At 38.7% G+C, this 18407-nt stretch overlaps 1 protein-coding gene across 6 annotated transcripts in view; it reads left to right on the forward strand.

The window, feature by feature from the left end:
* The first annotated feature begins 1059 nt into the window (after positions 1-1059).
* ATP13A5 (ATPase 13A5) overlaps positions 1060-18407 on the forward strand; it is a 116970-nt gene continuing 99622 nt past the window's right edge. For all 6 annotated transcript variants that reach the window (XM_060404606.1, XM_060404608.1, XM_060404613.1 and 3 more), the window contains exon 1: positions 1060-1199. In XM_060404606.1, the coding sequence (XP_060260589.1) occupies positions 1137-1199 (63 nt within the window). In that variant the 5' untranslated portion in view covers positions 1060-1136. The remainder of the gene's footprint in view (positions 1200-18407) is intronic.

The following is an 18407-nucleotide window of genomic DNA, read 5'->3' on the forward strand; positions in this document are numbered from 1 at the left end:
TCAGCCACTTTTTTCCTGAGGCAGAAAACATGTTGACCTCTCCTGAACTTCAACGTGGGCAATGGTGCCCCCTCAAGGCAATCAACTTTCTTCCAAGGCCAAAGCTGCAAGAATTTGGTTCAGTTATTGCATCCTGACATTATTGCACCAGGACTAGATGGAACAAAAAGGCAACGAGATGATAAAATTTTTTATCATGAGCAATTTAACCAATTCCTAAATAGATCACAAGGAACCTACTTTTTGTTAAAATATAAAATTTAGGGGTGATTATACAATTGTTGAAATCTAGATGACATTCCCAATATTTAGCCTTTCTAGATCCATCTACTTTTATTTATTTATTTATTTTAGATCCATCTACTTTTTTTATCTGAAAACTTTTTAAACTAAAAAGTGAAAGTGAAAAAAATATGTTTTATTATTACACTTTACTTCTAGAAAGCTTGTTTCTTCTTGGTTAGTGAGACTATGATGGTCTCTTGTGGAGTGTGACACGTGCTATAGCTGGACTTTTATCAGCATTATCTTAGATCTTCATGTCAACTCTATCCTTCCTGTTGACATGTTATATAATAGAAATCCTCACTTCAGATTTTAAGTGATTTGTCCAGAGTCATCAGTAGAGCAGGGATTAGAATTCAGATTTTCCCGATTTCAAAATGATTCCTGCATTCCCTGTCAGGAACCAAAACCCGTTCCTTCAGTTTTCATGGTCACAGTACGCTCAACTTTCCTGAAGTCCAGAAGGTTTTCAGTCACCTGTCACTGGTTAATCCTTCTGTCTCAGGTTTTGGCAAAGTGACCATTCACATTCATTGGCTGAGATATTTATGGACAGTATATGAAATGATTTATCTTCCTAGTTCAACAGTTTAAGTCTGGAGGCACTTACATTTAGTTTGGCAAGTAAATACTAAGAATTAAAAAAAGAAACGGGTAGATTAACAGACCAATCCTGTGGCTGAGGAAAGTATTTCCTCTCTTTCCTTTGTTAGTCTAATAGGTAAGGCGTGTGCTAAGAGATTTTAAAAGTGCCTGAGAACAGCAATGACAATTAGTGATTGTTCTGAATTCACTGAAGCCCTGGCGGTTTTGACATTTCCCCAGGGAATTAGTTTGGCTGTCCTGTTCAGATGGAGGAGGAAAGTAAAAAGGACCATCAGGCTTTGCTCAACCCAGGAGAGGAGAACGAACTGGTGAGTCTTCCCTTCTTTTTATTATAGTTTCTCAAAAGTGTCTGAGCCTGTAGGCTACTTGGAGCTGGAGAGGCTGAAGTCTGATAAGGCTCCTGGAGATCCACAAGGCACACTTTTACAGCAGGGGAACCTTCAGGGGAGACAAACTTGTGTCTTCTAGATGATGACCGTGTGTCTTTTAGCTCTTGGCATCCTGATGTGCTTTGATTGGACCCATGAAGTTCCCTCCTCAGACATTTTGCAGAGTAATGGCTGTACACACCCACAGGGTACTCACAGAGGCATTCCCACTTATCATCTGGCACTCTATATAATTAGACAAATGCAGGCAAAAAAACGAAACTCTTTTTAAAGATTTTTCATTTATTTTTAGTGCTCTGGGCTGAAATCATGCCTTGCAAGAGCCAAGAGAGAGATTTTAAGCACCAAGTACTGAAGAAGGACTACAGTGTAACCATATTAAACAAACAAACAAACAGTTCTCACTTCTTTGATTCTTTTTCCCCACCGCCCCTTCCACCAAACACATATAAATCTTGAAAAGTAATTATGAAAATCTTGAAAACTACAATATCTCTTTAGTACTGAAGACTTTACATTTATTATTTTATTTGATCCTCAGAACTCATGGAAGGAATTAATCCTATTTCATAGACAAGAAACATGAGACTTGGGAGGTTAAGCAACTTGCCCTTAGCCTCCGAGGGCCAGCCTAGGAAACCAGTCCACTCCTCCCGGCTGCACACCCTCCGCTGTTTGCACTCTAGCGAGGCAATGAGAAATAGAGATTAAGAAAAAGAGAGGATGGAATAGAGAGGGTGCACTGAAGGGCAGAACGGAACCCAGAGGACAGGGTTCATATATCCAAAGGGTATCAATTTTCTGCCTTGTTCTTCCGGTTCCCTGTGAAATCTGTCAGAAATTAATATCCACTCCGTACTTACTGTGCTTGTGAACCTATGGAAAATAAATGATGTCATTTATACCTTCACTGGCCACATGTGGTTTTAGAGAAGTTGTGGCTGTTTAGTCCCTTAGTCATGTCCAACTCTTTGCAATCCCATGGACTTCAGTCTGCCAGTCTCCTCTGTCCGAGAGATTTCTCAGGCAAGAATACTGGAATGAGTTGCCATTTCTTGACCCAAGGATTGAACCCTTGTCTCCTGCATTGGCAAACTAATTCTTTACCACTGAGCCACCAGGGAAGCCCCTTTAGAGAAGTAGCTAATTCCAACTGAGATGTGCTTTAGTGTGTTAATAAAACACGCATAGGCTTTTGAAAGCTCACTAAAAACAAAGTGTAAAATATCCCATGAATAGTTGTTATATTGGTTACACATTGAAGTAACAATGTTTTGGATAGATTGGATTAAATAAAATGTTATGAAAATTAATTTCACCTGCTTTTTTTTTGTTTTAACTTCTTTGATGTGGCTGCTGGGAAATTGAAATTACAAAAGTGGCTCACATTTTTCTGCCCCACAGATCTTGACAGTGGTATAGTGTTCTAAAATCCTCAGACTAAAGGGGTTGCAAAGAACTAAAACTTACTCGCCTGTGTTCACTACCGAACAACTCTGTACCAGGTCTGCTGCTTTTTTCCAGCATGTCGATGAGCGTTCAAAAGAAAAATCTGTTTTCTCTTCATTGTTCTCTAACTCAGTGCTGTATTTTTTAAAGTTTACAGTCTAGTGTTTTACTTCTACTAACCACACAGAAGGCATGGGTATCAAAGGATTAAATAGCAGGAGTCACCAATTTATTTGGTGAAGAAAATGTTTGGTGATCAAACAATTCTAGAGAAATCCACCAAAAAAACCCTCTGTTAGGAACTCCCACTAGGTTTACCTCATTGTCAGGGCATCTTAGGGAGGGGGAGAAGGAGCGGCTGTCAATCTCTCCTTCATAAATCTTACTCAAGAATTTAGGCAGAGAGCACAGATGCAAATCCTACTGAGGTGAGTCAGGAAACCTGGCTAGTAGGCAAGCTAAAGGGGTGACCTAGGTCCACAGCTGACAGGACACTTGCCACCTGCCACCAGGCAATTGCCATTCTAGATGTCGCAGGCCCAGCGCTGTCAGATCTTTTGAGTTTGAAAGAGAAGCCAGAAATCTGTATACTTATGTAAAATAGCCTTATGATAAACTCTGAAATTTTTCTTAGCTAATCAGTAGGCCAGTTCAACCAGGGCCTGGCCTAATCCCAGCCTTTGCAACCTCTCAGCACTTGCTCTTCCTTTCCCAAAGGTTTCCTGTGGCCCAGACTTGACTTCTCCTTGCAGTCATCATTTCCAGTGAACAAACACTGTGATTGTGTGAAAGGGTGTGAAGTGGAAACTACCTCCATGGGTGGAGAGGGCCTGTGAGGTGATCCACGTGCAGACTTGGGTCGTTTTCCTGAGCTCATCTCAGATACAAGGTGTGGCCGGCGTATCACAGTTGAACCTTGCCTTACCATCTCCTGTTCTCCAGCCCCTGCTCCTCCGCATACTTCCTGTGCGGGTGCTGCGCTGGGTGTTTGACAAACAGTCTTTCATGTTACCCTCACAATAGCTCACGTGATAGATAGCATCAGTGTACAGGCCTTGACTGCCCTTCCCAGTCTCCTGCCTCCCACTCCCTACCCCCGCACTGCCACCTGGCTCCAGTGGTCGCTGGTTCCTTCACGTTTTCCCCCAAAAGCATCTCCTTTCTTCTGCCCACGTGTTTCCTCAGCCTCTCCATTTGCAGTCAGCTTTTCTTGTCTCCTCTTGTGATCTTCTCAGGACCCCGCTGTTTCACTCACAGCCCACAGCCTCCTTCACAGCCACAGAACCTCACTGAGTCTGGAGTCTGTACAGTTCATGCCTAATGGATAGGGATTTGTTCTCAGGCAGACCTGGGCTTAGAATCTGGTCCTGCTGGGTAAGTTATTTAACCTCCCGGGGTTATTTGTTAAATGAGGCTAGTAACACCAACCATTTGGAATTGTGGTGAGGATGAAATGAGGTAGGACAGCCTTTCCAAAAATATCTTCTGTTGTACAATATTGTTAATAGTATTTATTATATAAAAACTCTCCCTTTTCTCTCTAACAATTAAGTTTGAGAAGTACTTGGTGAAACAGGCCGACCAATAACTTCAGGGCCTCTCAGAGCTTCCAGTATACTGCACCTCACTGTGAATCTACGCAAAGGGCATTAGAGTGTGCTCTATTTCACACCTGGTATACATGGAATCCTTTCTTGGCGGGGCAGATTCCCTCATAACTACTGTTCCATGGAACCTCTGGAAGAAAGGCTGTTTTCAATGAATGACTGGTATCATTTCAGCGTTATGATTATTCTCCTGGGAGAAAAAGCCATGTTTCTCTTCAGCCACGTGCATCAGGAGGCACAGGGGGTGCATAGCAGCCTCTGTTCCGGGGTCCTCTCGGGCCTTGCTTGCTGCATCTACTTGGTGGAGATGAGACAGACTCTGCCCTTGAGACAGAAGTGCTGCATGAGTCACACTGGTTGTCAGGCCCAACCATTCCCTCGGTGCTCCCCTCTGCACAGATGCCCACCACTTTAGTGTCAGAATCACAAATGGCAGCCGCCGGAAGGCAAAATGGCTGCTTGGCGCGGAGGACACAGGTTTGATAGGAGAGAACTTCCCTTTGTGGTAACTTTTTTTCTGGAATACAGTGGAGGAGCCGTGGACTTCAGACAGCAGATCTTAGTCAAGGCTCCACAGCTGACTGGGTGGCTACGGACACGTTATGGAACCTTGTTAGTTGTCTGAGAATGACATCAGTTACCCCTTCTGACTCACAAGGTTTGCAAGGGTCATGTAGGAAACATGGAAAGTGCTATGAAAATATAAAGGGTAAATTTACATGCAAGGAGTCAGGGGGTGTCACGTGGCTTTGAAAATTACAGAAATAATGTAATAGGTGAATTTGATGCTAAGGTTATTTCCTCTTCCTCTGTTTAAACTTGGGGAATGATAATTGTTTGAAGTCTATCATTTTAAAAATAATATGTAAAGAGTTGGTAAGAAAAATCAGAAATTTTGAACATCTGAATTGTTTTAAACCCTATCACATACTCTTAATCTTCCATTAAAGGACAAACAAAATAAAACTCAAAGGACTAACTTTGAAAATTTTAAAGTGAGCCTTACTGTCTCTTTCTTATTTAGTCACCATTTTATAGATTGACAAGCTTATCTAATCTTCAACCGGCACCCCATTATGAGGGAGAAAGAACAATATAGGTGACAGAATCAAGATTTAAGAAGTTCTCTGGGGACTTCCCTGGTGGTTCACTGGTTAAGAATCTGCCTTGTAATGCAGGGGACATAGGGCAAAAAGGGATTTACAAATAATAAATGCTGGAGACGGTGTAGAGAAAAGGAAACCCTCCTAAACAGTTGGTGGATATAAATTGGTATTGCCACTGTGGAAAACTATGCAGGGTCCTCAAAAAATTAAAAATAAGGATACACAGTTCAGTTCAGTTCAGTCGCTCAGTCGTGTCCGACTCTTTGCACCCCATGAATTGCAGCACGCCAGGCCTCCCTGTCCATCACCAACTCCCAGAGTTTACTCAGACTAACATCCAGTGAGTCAGTGATGCCATCCAGCCATCTCATCCTCTGTCATCCCCTTCTCCTCCTGCCCTCAATCCCTCCCAGCATCAATCTTTTCCAATGAGTCAGCTCTTCGCATGAGGTGGCCAAAGTACTGGAGTTCCAGCTTTAGCATCATTCCTTCCAAAGAAATCCCAGGGCTGATCTCTTTCAGAATGGATTGGTTGGATCTCCTTGCAGTCCAAGGGACTCTCAAGAGTCTTCTCCAACACCACAGTTCAAAAGCATCAATTCTTCAGTGCTCAGCCTTCTTCACAGTCCGACTCTCACATCCATACATGACCACAGGAAAACCATAGCCTTGACTAAATGGACCTTAGTCAGCAAAGTAATGTCTCTGCTTTTGAATATGCTATCTAGGTTGGTCATAACTTTCTTCCAAGGAGTAAGTGTCTTTTAATTTCATGGCTGCAATCACCATCTGCAGTGATACACAGCTAGAGACAAAAAAAAAAAAAAAAGAGAAATAGAGGCACCATATGACTCAGTAATCCCGTTCTTAGACATAGATCTAGAAAAGATGAAAACTTAGTTTAAAAAAAAATACATGCACCCTAATGTTCACAGCAGCACTAGTTACAATCACCAAGATACGGAAAAAACCCAAATGCCCATCAATAGACAACTGGTTTAAGAAGACAAAGTGTATATATACATAAAGAAATACTACTCAGTCATAAAAAAGAATGAGACATTGTTATTTGCAGCAACATGGATGGACATAGAGAATATTATACTAAATGAAATGTCAGACAAAGATAAATATTATATAATATCACTTATGTGTAGAATCTAAAAAATAATAAAAATGAATTTATGTACAAAACTGAAACAGACCTAGAAATCAAAACAATGTTTACCAAAGGGGAGAAGGAGGGAGGAACAGGCAAATTAGGAGTGCAGGATTAACAGGTATCAGTTCAGTTCAGTTCAGTCAGTTCAGTCGCTCAGTCATGTCCAACTATTTGCGACCCCATGAATCACACAGCATGCCAGGCCTCCCTGTCCAACACCAACTCTCAGAGTTCACTCAAACTCATGTCCATCGAGTCAGTGATGCCATCCAGCCATCTTATCCTCTGTCGTCCCCTTCTCCTCCTGCCCCTAATCCCTCCCAGCATCAGAGTCCTTTCCAATGAGTCAACTCTTCTCATGAGGTGGCCAAAGTATTGGAGTTTCAGCTTCAGCATCAGTCCTTCCAATGAACACCCAGGACTGATATCCTTTAGGATGGACTGGCTGGATCTCCTTGCAGTGCAAGGGACACTCAAGTGGCTTCTTCAACACCACAGTTCAAAAGCATCAATTCTTTAGCACTCAGCTTTCTTCACAGTCCAACTCTCACATCCATACATTACCACAGGAAAAACCATAGCCTTGACTAGACAGACCTTTGTTGGCAAAGTAATATCTCTGCTTTTGAATATGCTATCTAGGTTGGTCATAACTTTTCTTCCAAGGAGTAACCGTCTTTTAATTTCATGGCTGAAATCACCATCTTCAGTGATTTTGGAGCCCAAAAAAATAAAGTCTGACACTGTTTCCACTGTTTCCCATCTATTTCCCATGAAGTGATGGGACCAGATGCCATGATCTTCATTTTCTGAATGTTGAGCTTTAAGCCAACTTTTTCACTCTCCTCTTTCACTTTCATCAAGAGGCTTTTTAGTTCCTCTTCACTTTCTGCCATAAGGTGGTGTCATCTGCATATCTGAGGTTATTGATATTTCTCCTGGCAATCTTGATTCCAGCCTAGCATTTCTCATGATGTACTCTGCATATAAGTTAAATAAGCAGGGTAACAATATACAGCCTTGACGTACTCCTTTTCCTATTTGGAACCAATCTGTTGTTCCATGTCCAATTCAAACTGTTGCTTCTTAACCTGCATCTAGGTTTCTCAAGAGGCAGGTCAGGTGGTCTGGTATTTCCATCTCTTTCAGAATTTTTCACAGTTTATTGTAATCCACAGAGTCAAAGGCTTTGGCATAGTCAATAAAGCAGAAATAGATGTTTTTCTGGAATTCTCTTGCTTTTTTGATGATCCAGCAGATGTTGGCAATTTGATCTCTGGTTCCTCTGCCTTTTCTAAAACCAGTTTGAACATCAAGAAGTTCACGGTTCACATATTGCTGAAGCCTGGCTTGGAGAATTTTGAGCATTACTTTACTAGCGTGTGAGATGAGTATAAACTATATATAAAACAGATAAGCAGCAAGGATTTACTGTATAATACAGGAAATTATATTCGGTATCCTACAATAACCTATAATGGAATAAAAAAAACTCAATCACTTTTTTGTACACCTGAAACTAATACAATCTTGTAAATCAACTATATTTCAATTAAAAAAGAGAGAGAAAGTATCTGGATAAGCCTGACATAATCAGTGAGCCCAGAAAACAAAGTGGACATTTCTTGAAGTCAGAGATCTTTAAAGGATGAGAGAGATATGAGCAAAGGAGGCTTTGCTTTGCACCTTTGTAGATAGAAGGTTCAGAGTAATAAGAAGCTCTGAGTAATCTGTAAGAACTGAGAACTGAGAATAGCTTTTGGCTGACAACCAGTAACAGAACGGGGACCTTTGTTCTAAAGCTACAAGCAACTGATCCTACCAACAGCTATGTGATCTTGAATGAAATCTTTGATCTCCAGAAGGCGCAGAGTCCAGACAATACCTTATTTTAGTCTTATGAGACTCTGAGCGGAGGACCCAGCTAGGCGGACCTAACTCATGGACACTGTGAGACAATAAATTTGTGTTGTTTTAAGCCATTTGTTATTCAGTGATAGAAAAATGAATATGCCATCACAGCTGTCCAAGTGAAGGTGCAACCCTGCCAGGTAGTGAGTAGTCTGTCTTAAGCAGACAGTGGATGTTCATCTGTGAAAGATGGTGTACAGCTATTTTTTTTTTCCAAGAGAGAAATTTGAAGCAAATAATTACTGAGATACTTCTCCTGTTTAGTGATGCTCTAAATAACTTACTTACGAATACTTCTTACTCCACGAATAACTTTAAGCAGAATGTGCCATGTGGCCCCATGCCTTTGACGTAGGGCCAATTTTGGTTCTTAACATTGCCCCTGGTAATCAGCCTATGCATTTCATTTCCTTTTGATGTATATTTAGTGCTCTCTCACCATGAGTCTTATCAAACAAAAATCCTTAGTTGTACTTTTACTTCTGCGCAGCCCATGTGCTTATTTTTTATTTTTCTAGTTTGTCAACAAGTCTACATTTTATTTTACTTTATTTTGTTTGGGAGAGTTGGCAAATATTTTAATTTTTGATTATTTATTTATTTATTGAAGTATAGTTCATTACAATATTGTGTTAATTTCAGGTGTACAGCAAAGTAATTCAGTATATGTATACACACACACGCGTATATATAAAGACATACATATATACATCCTTTTTCAGATTCTTTCCCTTTGTAATTATTAAAAAAAATACTGAGTATATTTGCCATTTGCTATGCAGTATTCTTGCCACCTCGTCTTAATATCTTTTGCTTCTGTTAGGTCCGTACCATTTTGGTCCTTTATCGTGCCCATCTTGGCATGAAATGTTCCCTTGGTATCTCTGATTTTCTTGAAGAGATCTCTAGTCTTTCCCATTCGATTGTTTTCCTCTATTTCTTTGCATTGATCAGTGAGGAAGGCTTTTTAATCTATCTTTGCTATTCTTTGGAACTCTGCAATCAAATGGATATATTTTTCTTTTTCTCCTTTGCCTTTCACTTCTCTTCTTTTCACATCTATTTGTAAGGCTTCCTCAGACAATCATTTTGCCTTTTTGCAGTTATTTTTCTTGGGGATGGTCTTGATCCCTGCCTCTTGTACCATGTCATGAACCTCCATCCATAGTTCTTCAGACACTCTATTAGATGTAATCCCTTGAATCTATTTCTTACTTCCACTGTATAATTGTAAGGGATTTCATTTAGGTCTTACCTGAATGATCTAACAGAAGAAGAAGATATTAAGAAGAGGTGGTAAGCATATATGGAAGAACTATACAAAAAAGATATTCATGACCCAGATAATCATGATGGTATGATCACTCACCTAGAGTCAGACATTCTGGAATGTGAAGTCAAGTGGGCCTTAGGAGACATCACTACAAACAAAGCTAGTGGAAAGAGATGGGAATACCAGACCACCTCACCTGCCTCTTGAGAAACCTGTATGTAGGTCAGAAAGCAACAATTAGAACTGGACATGGAACAACAGATTGGCTCCAAATAGAGAAAGGAGTATGTCAAGGCTGTATATTGTCACCCTGCTTATTTAACTTATATGCAGAGTATATCATGAGAAACACTGGTCTGAATGAAGCACAAGCTGGAATCAAGATTGTCAGGAGAAACATCAATAACCTTAGATATGCAAAGGACACCACACTTCTGGCAGAAAGTGAGGAAGAACTAAAGAGCCTAAATGTCAGCTTAAAACTCAACATTCAGAAAACTAAAATCATGGCGTCCAGTCCCATCACTTCATGGCAAATCGATGGGGAAACAGTGGAAACAGTGACAGACTTAATTTTGGGGGGCTCCAAAATCACTGCAGATGGTGACTACAGCCATGAAATTAAAAGACACTTACTCCTTGGAAAGAAAGTTGTGACCAACCTAGACAGCATATTAAAAAGCAGAGACATTACTTTACCAACAAAGGTCAGTCTAGTCAACGCTATGGTTTTTCTAGTAGTCATGTATGGATCTGAGAGTTGGACTATAAAGAAGGCTGAGTGCTGAAGAATCGGTGCTTTTGAACTGTGGAGAAGACTCTTGAGAGTCCCTTGGACTGCAAGGAGATCCAACCAGTCCATCCTAAAGGAAACCAGTCCTGAATATACATTGGAAGGACTGATGTTGAAGCTGAAATTCCAAAACTTTGGCCACCTGATGCAAAGAACTGACTCATTTGAAAAGACTCTGATGCTGGGAAAGATTGAAGTTGGGAGGAGAAGGGGACTACAGAAGATGAGATGGCTGGATGGCATCACCAACTCAATGGACATGAGTTTGAGTAAACTTTGGGATTTGGTGATGGACATGGTGGCCTGGAGTCCTGCAGTCCATGGGGTCACAAAGGGTCAGACATGGCTGAGCAAGTGAACAGAACTGATACAGTAGGTCCTTGTGGGTTATCTATTCATATATTGTAGTATATGTATGTAAATCCCAAACTCCTAATTTATTCCTCCCCATAAAACTCAGTTTATCTGATCTATAATTAACAGTTTACAAATATTATTATTAATAATAGTAGCTATTTTAATACATAGTAATATCTATTTCATAGGATTTTTGTGAAGATTAAATGACACCTAAGTAAATGCTCAGAAAGGTTAGTTCTTATTGCCAAATGTGGATAAAAGTGAAAGTACTCATGACATTTGTCCTTACCCAAAGGGTACTCCATGGCATGAATGCAGGACAAAATATAGAAAGCTATAATTAACAATACTTGGTAACTAGCGATAACTAACACAAATTACTACCTGTGATCACACCAAGCCAGTAATAGTAGGATGAGGAACAATGGCCACACTACTATGATTCATTACCTACAGACAATATTATCTTTAACATTAAAGAAAAGAACTTTGAAACATGGCAGAGTTAGAGATAAGAGAGCAGTTTTAAGAATATCCTCCCATTTAACACATAAAAGAACACAATTTGGCATGTCCAGATAAAGACAACAAAGGGTAGACTGTGAATAATGAATAGAAACCTGGAGCTGTGATTGTTGTTTTAAAAAAAGAAGATAAAACATGATTAATTCTAGCTTCATAAAAGGACACAGAGACATTATCTCTTTGGCTATGATTCAAAGGACTAAAAGTTTGAGACCTACAGAGAAAAGGCTAACTTACTCTAATGTTATTGAAAAATTTTGCTTAAGGTAAAACCCAACTTGTCACAACAGGAAATTGGCATTGCCATCCACAAAAGGTAATTGAAGTAATGAGAGTTATTTATGTCATATCTTATTTTAATAAATAAATTTGTAACCTTGAGCTGTAATAATCTAGCTTGAATAAATGAGAATGTTATGAACTGTAACCCAAAATACCCATTCCAAAAATCCTGAATCACTATTATACTTTTGCATGGTGGGTATGAGACAAATATTTCAGATGGATAAATACATGAATGGTGAACATAATAAGACAGGTTACAAAAACTGAAAAAAGACCTGTCCACAAGACCAGGGCTTCATATATTCTAGTGCTCCAGATGCAATGAAAATTCCAGAACAAGTAGGAAGGAAACCCTTGGGGATAGTTCTATAAGACAAAGAAGACCCCACCAAAAGGGAATTTGGGGAAGAAATTATGTTTAGATGAAGCTGGGCCCTGTAATTCTCCTTTCCTAAACAGTGTGAACAATCTTGGTTCTGTCTCTGATGGTAGCTGTATATCTGCCAAACTACCTATCAAGAAAAGAAGTAGTTAATGTCCTCTATGTGCTAGTGCTTCACGTATGTTCTCACGAAATCCCTACGAGCTAGTTACTCAGATACCAGTTTTACAGCTGAGAAAATTGCACTCAGTGAAGTAAGCATACAAAAGGTCATATTATGTCGGCATCAGAGAGAGGATAATCTGGTACACTGTTTACCTCCCATACTAGTGAAGGGTGACTGTAATGGTGTGTATGTATGCATTGGGATACTTGTGTATGTAGTTACTACATCTAGTAAGTCTTTGAATCAAGTTGGTGTTTATCTTAAAGCCTTTCCTAGTTTCACATATCACAAAGGTGAGCAGTTTTCTCTTTAGCCTGCATTTTATTTCGGTTTTGACAATTTGTGCTCTGTGGGGAAAAAGCAAAAATTCCACTTAAGCCACTTTTAGAAGCACCACTTATGGTTTTGGCAAATAGCATTTAGCTCTGAATATTGCCTATGGTCAAATCATTTCACAGTCAGTTCAACAAGGCTGGCTACTCATAACCCACTGAAATTTTGTTGGATGGTAAATTAACCAAGCTAATGTTTACTCTCAACATATACTGAATGTTCAAGATGTTTCAGGAACTGTATTAAGTGCGTTGCATGCATTATCTCATTATTTTCTCACAATAACCCAGAAAAATAGTTAATGTTTCTATTTTTATTTGTGAAGGAGGAAATTGAATAATCCGAAGTCATGTGGATTTCCCAAGTGTTAAGTGCCTAAGTGGTAGAGGCATGATTTGAACTTAGTTTTCTTATGCCCTAACCCCAGCATATAACTGTGATGTCAGACAACTTCCATTATTTTACAACCAGACACATTTTTCACACAAGGAATCTAAAGTTCAGAGAATTAAATCATTTATGCAAATCACATTAACTGGCAAGTGACGGAGCAAGAAATAGGAGTGAGGGCTTCTAGAAGGTAACAGAGTAGGCTGTAAAGAACAGGGGCTCTGCTGGCAGACTTGGAGAAGGCTCTAAATTGTGACCTTAGAGAACCTCCATCAAAAGGCACCTGCACATTTCAGTTACTCCTAGTCAGTACAGAGTCTGCCTACTCTGTACTCTGGGTCTAGGAAAAGACATTTAAGGCTATGCCACCTCTCCTAGTATTTGGAATACAGAATTCTGTTGGGGAACAAAGAAGTGAGGGAACATTACTGCTTCGAGAAACTACAATTCAAGTTTATTCAAAGATGGACGAAACCTCTGTGCTATTCAATTCCAGTAGTAAGTGGCAGGTCCGGTGTCCTCAGCCAATGGAATACAGCCTGTTTCCAATGCCAACCTTGACTCAGTATATTGCAACTCAAAACTGAGTCACCTCTTTTCCTCCTTGGACTGAAAAGCCGGAGTGTTAATTGCTCAGTCATGTCTGACTCTTTGCAACCTCATGGACTGTAGGCCACCAGGCTGCTCTGCCCATGGAATTCTCCAGGCAGGCATACTGGAATGGGTTGCCATTTCCTTCTGCAGGGGATCTTTCTGACTCGGGGATCAAACCCAGGTCTTATGCATTGCAGGCAGATTCTTTACTGTCTGAGCCACTAGAAACCTATTATCAAACCACTGCTAACATTGACTGAGCACTTCCTTTGTGCTCAGCACCTTACACTTCATGTTTAACCTTCACAACTATTTGTCCAGGTGTGTGTTATTAATATCCTCTGAGTACAGAGATGGAAATTGAGACTTAGAGAGGTTAAGTCCTGAGGTCACATAGCTAATAGGTGGCAAAGCTCACTTCACTGAAAGGAGCTTGAAATTTTGATCTTCTCACTCCTATTTGCAGTACCTTTATATTTAAAAACCTCTACATTCTACTTGTCTTCCAATCATGGCTCACATAATATTCCTGGCTCTCTCATCTATCCTGCATTTCTTAGTGGATTTTACTAGAACTGAATCAGTATTTAGGAGAAATCTGAGTGAATCTTACTGTATCGAAGAATAATCATTTAGAACAATCAAATTATAGTTGAGATTAATTGGTTAAAATGAAAATATGATAAACTTGAATCACACAAACATTGACAAACCAATTGAGACTAGGTTGAAAGAGTGCCAAATAAAGTAGTGATTCTTTTAGCTGAGACCTCAAGTTGCGTATCTAGTCACATAAACTCTGGGAAAACTGAGAAAGGATAGAATGGAATTTTATTAAGATTTATGAGGCCAGTTTATCAAGGAAACAAAAACATTCCTTCTGCTCATCTTTGCTCAAGGAGCTACACAGTTCTGAAAGTTACTCTGACATTTGCAAGGTCTTTTATTTCTGTCTATTATCTATTTTTCTACTGATTTTTTTTTGACAGATCAGGGAAAAAGCTGTTGATATTTTAATACTGAGTTGTTTCCAGCCATAAGCAATGTCTTACACAGAAATTTATCTTGGTTATTAGAGATGTGATTTTTAACTCTGTTCCTATGCATCTCGGCACTTTCCAGTCATCCACAGCTCAAGACAGTTACTGTCTTCCCCGGGTCACCGAACTTCCCACTTTCCATAGGAGTCCTTTCTATGGTCCTTTTCTTTTATCATTCACTTCCCAAATTTTGCTGTCGTTCTCTCTTGCTCAATTCAATCACACTAAAGTAAGTAAAGTAACTTCCACCTGCTTGGACATCTAATAACAAACTCTACTTTTGTTTTATTTTTTATCGACATATATACATACACTGATGTCAAAAAGTACACTGATCTTCATTGTACAGTTCCATGAATTCAATCATCAGTTAGTTAAATGGGATTGCTAATGGTTAGTCCTTAAACTTAATAAACCTCTCTATTTGTATCTTTGCTTTCAGTAGTAATATGTAGTTTTTAGTTCAGAGCTCCTGCACAATTTTGATAGAACTATCACAAGATAATTGATTTTTTCCCCTTGATAGTACTACAAATGATATTCAACTTTACTCTCAAGTTGTTTGTTACCAGTATATAGTAACAGTATATAGTAACCAGTATACAGTACATAAATACAATTGGCTTTTCCATATTGACACAGTATCCAAAAACCTTGATAATTTCACTTATTAACTGCGATAATTGTTTGCACATTCTTTTGAATTTCTTTACGTATGTAATCACATTATCTACTCATAAACAGAGTTTTACTTCTTTTTTTCCAAAGGTATTGAGATATAATTGACATATAAAAATTTGTAAGTTTAAAGCATGCAATATGTTGATTAGTAAAGTCAAGTCAAGTCAAGTCGCTCAGTCATGTCCAACTCTACGCAACCCCATGGACTGTAGCCAACCAGGCTTCTCCGTCCATGGGATCTTCCAGGCAAGAATACTGGAGTGGGTTGCCATTTCCTTCTCCAGGAGATCTTCCTAACCCAGGGATTGAACCCGGGTCTCCGGCATTGTAGGCAGATGCTTTACCATCTAAGCCACCAGGGAATTGATTAGATATACTTAAATACTGTGAAATAATTGGCACCATAATATTAGCTAACACCTCCATCACCTCACATAATTATCACTTCTCTTTTGTGGTGAGAACATTTAAGACTTCCTCTCTTGGCAACTTTCAAGTATATAATATAGTATTATTACTTTTCATTTTCTAATTATTATAAACATTATTTCATTTTCTTGTCTTATGCAATGGTTAAGATTTCCAGTACTACACTGTATACTAGTGGTGATTGCTGGTAACCTTATTTTGCTTGTCACTTCAAGAGCAGTAATATTTTATCATTAAGCATGATATTAGCTGACAGGTGTTCTTATCTGTTGCTAGGTTGCTGAGAGGTTTCTTTCTTTTTTAATGTATTGGTATTAAATTTCATGAAAATTTCTCTGTATCTGATTTTCATTTTCCTCCTCAAGCTAATTTACCAAAATGCATTGATTTTTCAGGTTCTTGTAGTCCTAGAATAAACTGCATTTGATAATGACACATCACTTTTAAAATATTTCACTGATTTAGAAAACGTACTTCAGGATGATTTCATCCATGTTTCTTATAAATCCTAGCCTATAATTTTTCTTTCTTATTACATACCTATCTGATCTTGGTATCTGAATATGCCAGCCTCATAAAATGAGTTGGAAGTATTCCTACATCCTCTATTTATGACAGAGTTTGTGACAGACTGATATTGCTTCTACCTCAGATATTTGAAAGGATTCACAGGCCATCTGGGATTGAAGATCTTCTTTGGTATTATGGCTTTTGGTTACACATTCATTTTCTTTAACAACCATAAAATATTCAGATTTGAGTTTATCAATTTTATTAACCCCTCTAAGTACAAATCTGGCATTACTGATTTTGTCTATTGTATGTCTACTTTCTATCTTCTTTATTTCTCTTCCTATCTTTATTATTTCCTTCTTTATGTTTTAAAATCTCCAATAATAAGAGTAAATTTAAGTTCTATCAAGTATGCTTTATAAGTTTTGAAATTGTGTTTATAGATGCACAAAAATTTAAGATTGTTATGTCTCTTTGTTGAATAAATCTTTGTCCTTTTCCTCTTATTTCTTTTTTTAGAGTCTATTTTGTCTGCCATTAATATAGCTTTATTGATTCTGTTTTTTTTTAGTGTTTGTGTGCTATGTTTTCCCCTTCTTTATCTTTGTAATCTATCTGCTTCTTTACATTTTAAAGTGTGTCTCTTTTAAACAGCATATACTAAATCTTTTATTGTCTAGCCTGATCATCTTTGCTTTCAAACATAGAATTAAGACCTTTTGCATTTTCTGTAATTATTGATATAGTAAGGTTAAAGTTCATCATATTGCTATTTGTTGTCCATCTATTTTATCTGTTCTTTTCTTCACTTAACATTATATCATATATCATATCATGCCCTGGAGAAGGCAATGGCACTCCACCAGTACTCTTGCCTAGAAAATCCCATGAATGGAGGAGCCTGGTGGGCTGTAGTCCATGCGGTCGCTAGAGTCGAACACGACTGAGTGACTTCACTTTCACTTTTCGCTTTAATGCACTGGAGAAGGAAATGGCAACCCACTCCAGTGTTCTTGCCTGGAGAATCCCAGGGACAGGGGAGCCTGGTAGGCTGCTGTCTATGGGGATGCATAGAGTCGGACACGACTGAAGTGACTTAGCAGCAGCAGCAGCAGCAGCATATCATACCCATACTTCTAAATCGAGTTCATACATTTTGTTTTAAATGGTTCCACAATAGCCCATTGTTTTCACTCACATCTTATTGAACTGTTAGCTATCATTTATTCTTTCTAATAATTTTGCTATTACAGATAATGCTGTGCTGAAATCTTTATATACATCACTTTCCGTATTATTTCCTTAGGGTATATTTTTGAGTGTGGAATTATTGATTCAGGGGATAGAAACATCTTTATAATTCTTAATATAATTTATCACCTTGCTTTCTCTAAAGAATTACTCAATTTATAAGGTTATTGGAAGTATGTAGCCATAGTGATTTCACTGAAGTCTTGATATAATTGTGAGTTACTTTTTAATAAAAATAATTGTTGTATAGAAAAGACCTGATGGAAAACCAGAATTATGATTACCAATGCCATTGCTGTATGTAAGTAAACAGAAAAAAGTTATGTTGTCTACAAATGTGCTCATTTCAGCTAAAAGCTGAACTAAAATTCCAAACTATTCTGCTTCTATTTTGCGTACTCTTGGGCTTTGGAAACAGACCCTGTAAATAGCTTTGTAAAAGAATGACTATTAGGCTTCCTTGGTGGTCCAGTGATTGAAAATTCACCTTGCAATGCAGGGGACAGTAGGTCAATCCCTGGTCTGAGAAGATCCCACATGCCACGGGGCAACAAAGCCCATGTGCCACAACTACTGAAGCCCACACACCTCCATCCAGCCTGTGCTCCGCAATAAGAGAAGCTCATGCAAAGAGGAGCCTGCACACCAAAACTGAAGAGCAGCTCTGGCTCTGCAACTAGGGAAAGCCACTTGCAGCAATGAGCTAAACACAGCCCAAACTAAAAGGAAATGAATAAATTTTACAAACGTAAAGCTAAAGCTATTCCATTTTTTAAAATGTGAAAGAATGCATATTTTTGACATAATATGTGCACTGGCATATACTTTTTATTTGAGTCTAATAAACCTAATGTACCCGACAAATAAAAACCAAAGC

The sequence above is a fragment of the Ovis aries genome, chromosome 1 (assembly GCF_016772045.2).
Source record: "Ovis aries strain OAR_USU_Benz2616 breed Rambouillet chromosome 1, ARS-UI_Ramb_v3.0, whole genome shotgun sequence".
NCBI lineage: Eukaryota > Metazoa > Chordata > Mammalia > Artiodactyla > Bovidae > Ovis > Ovis aries.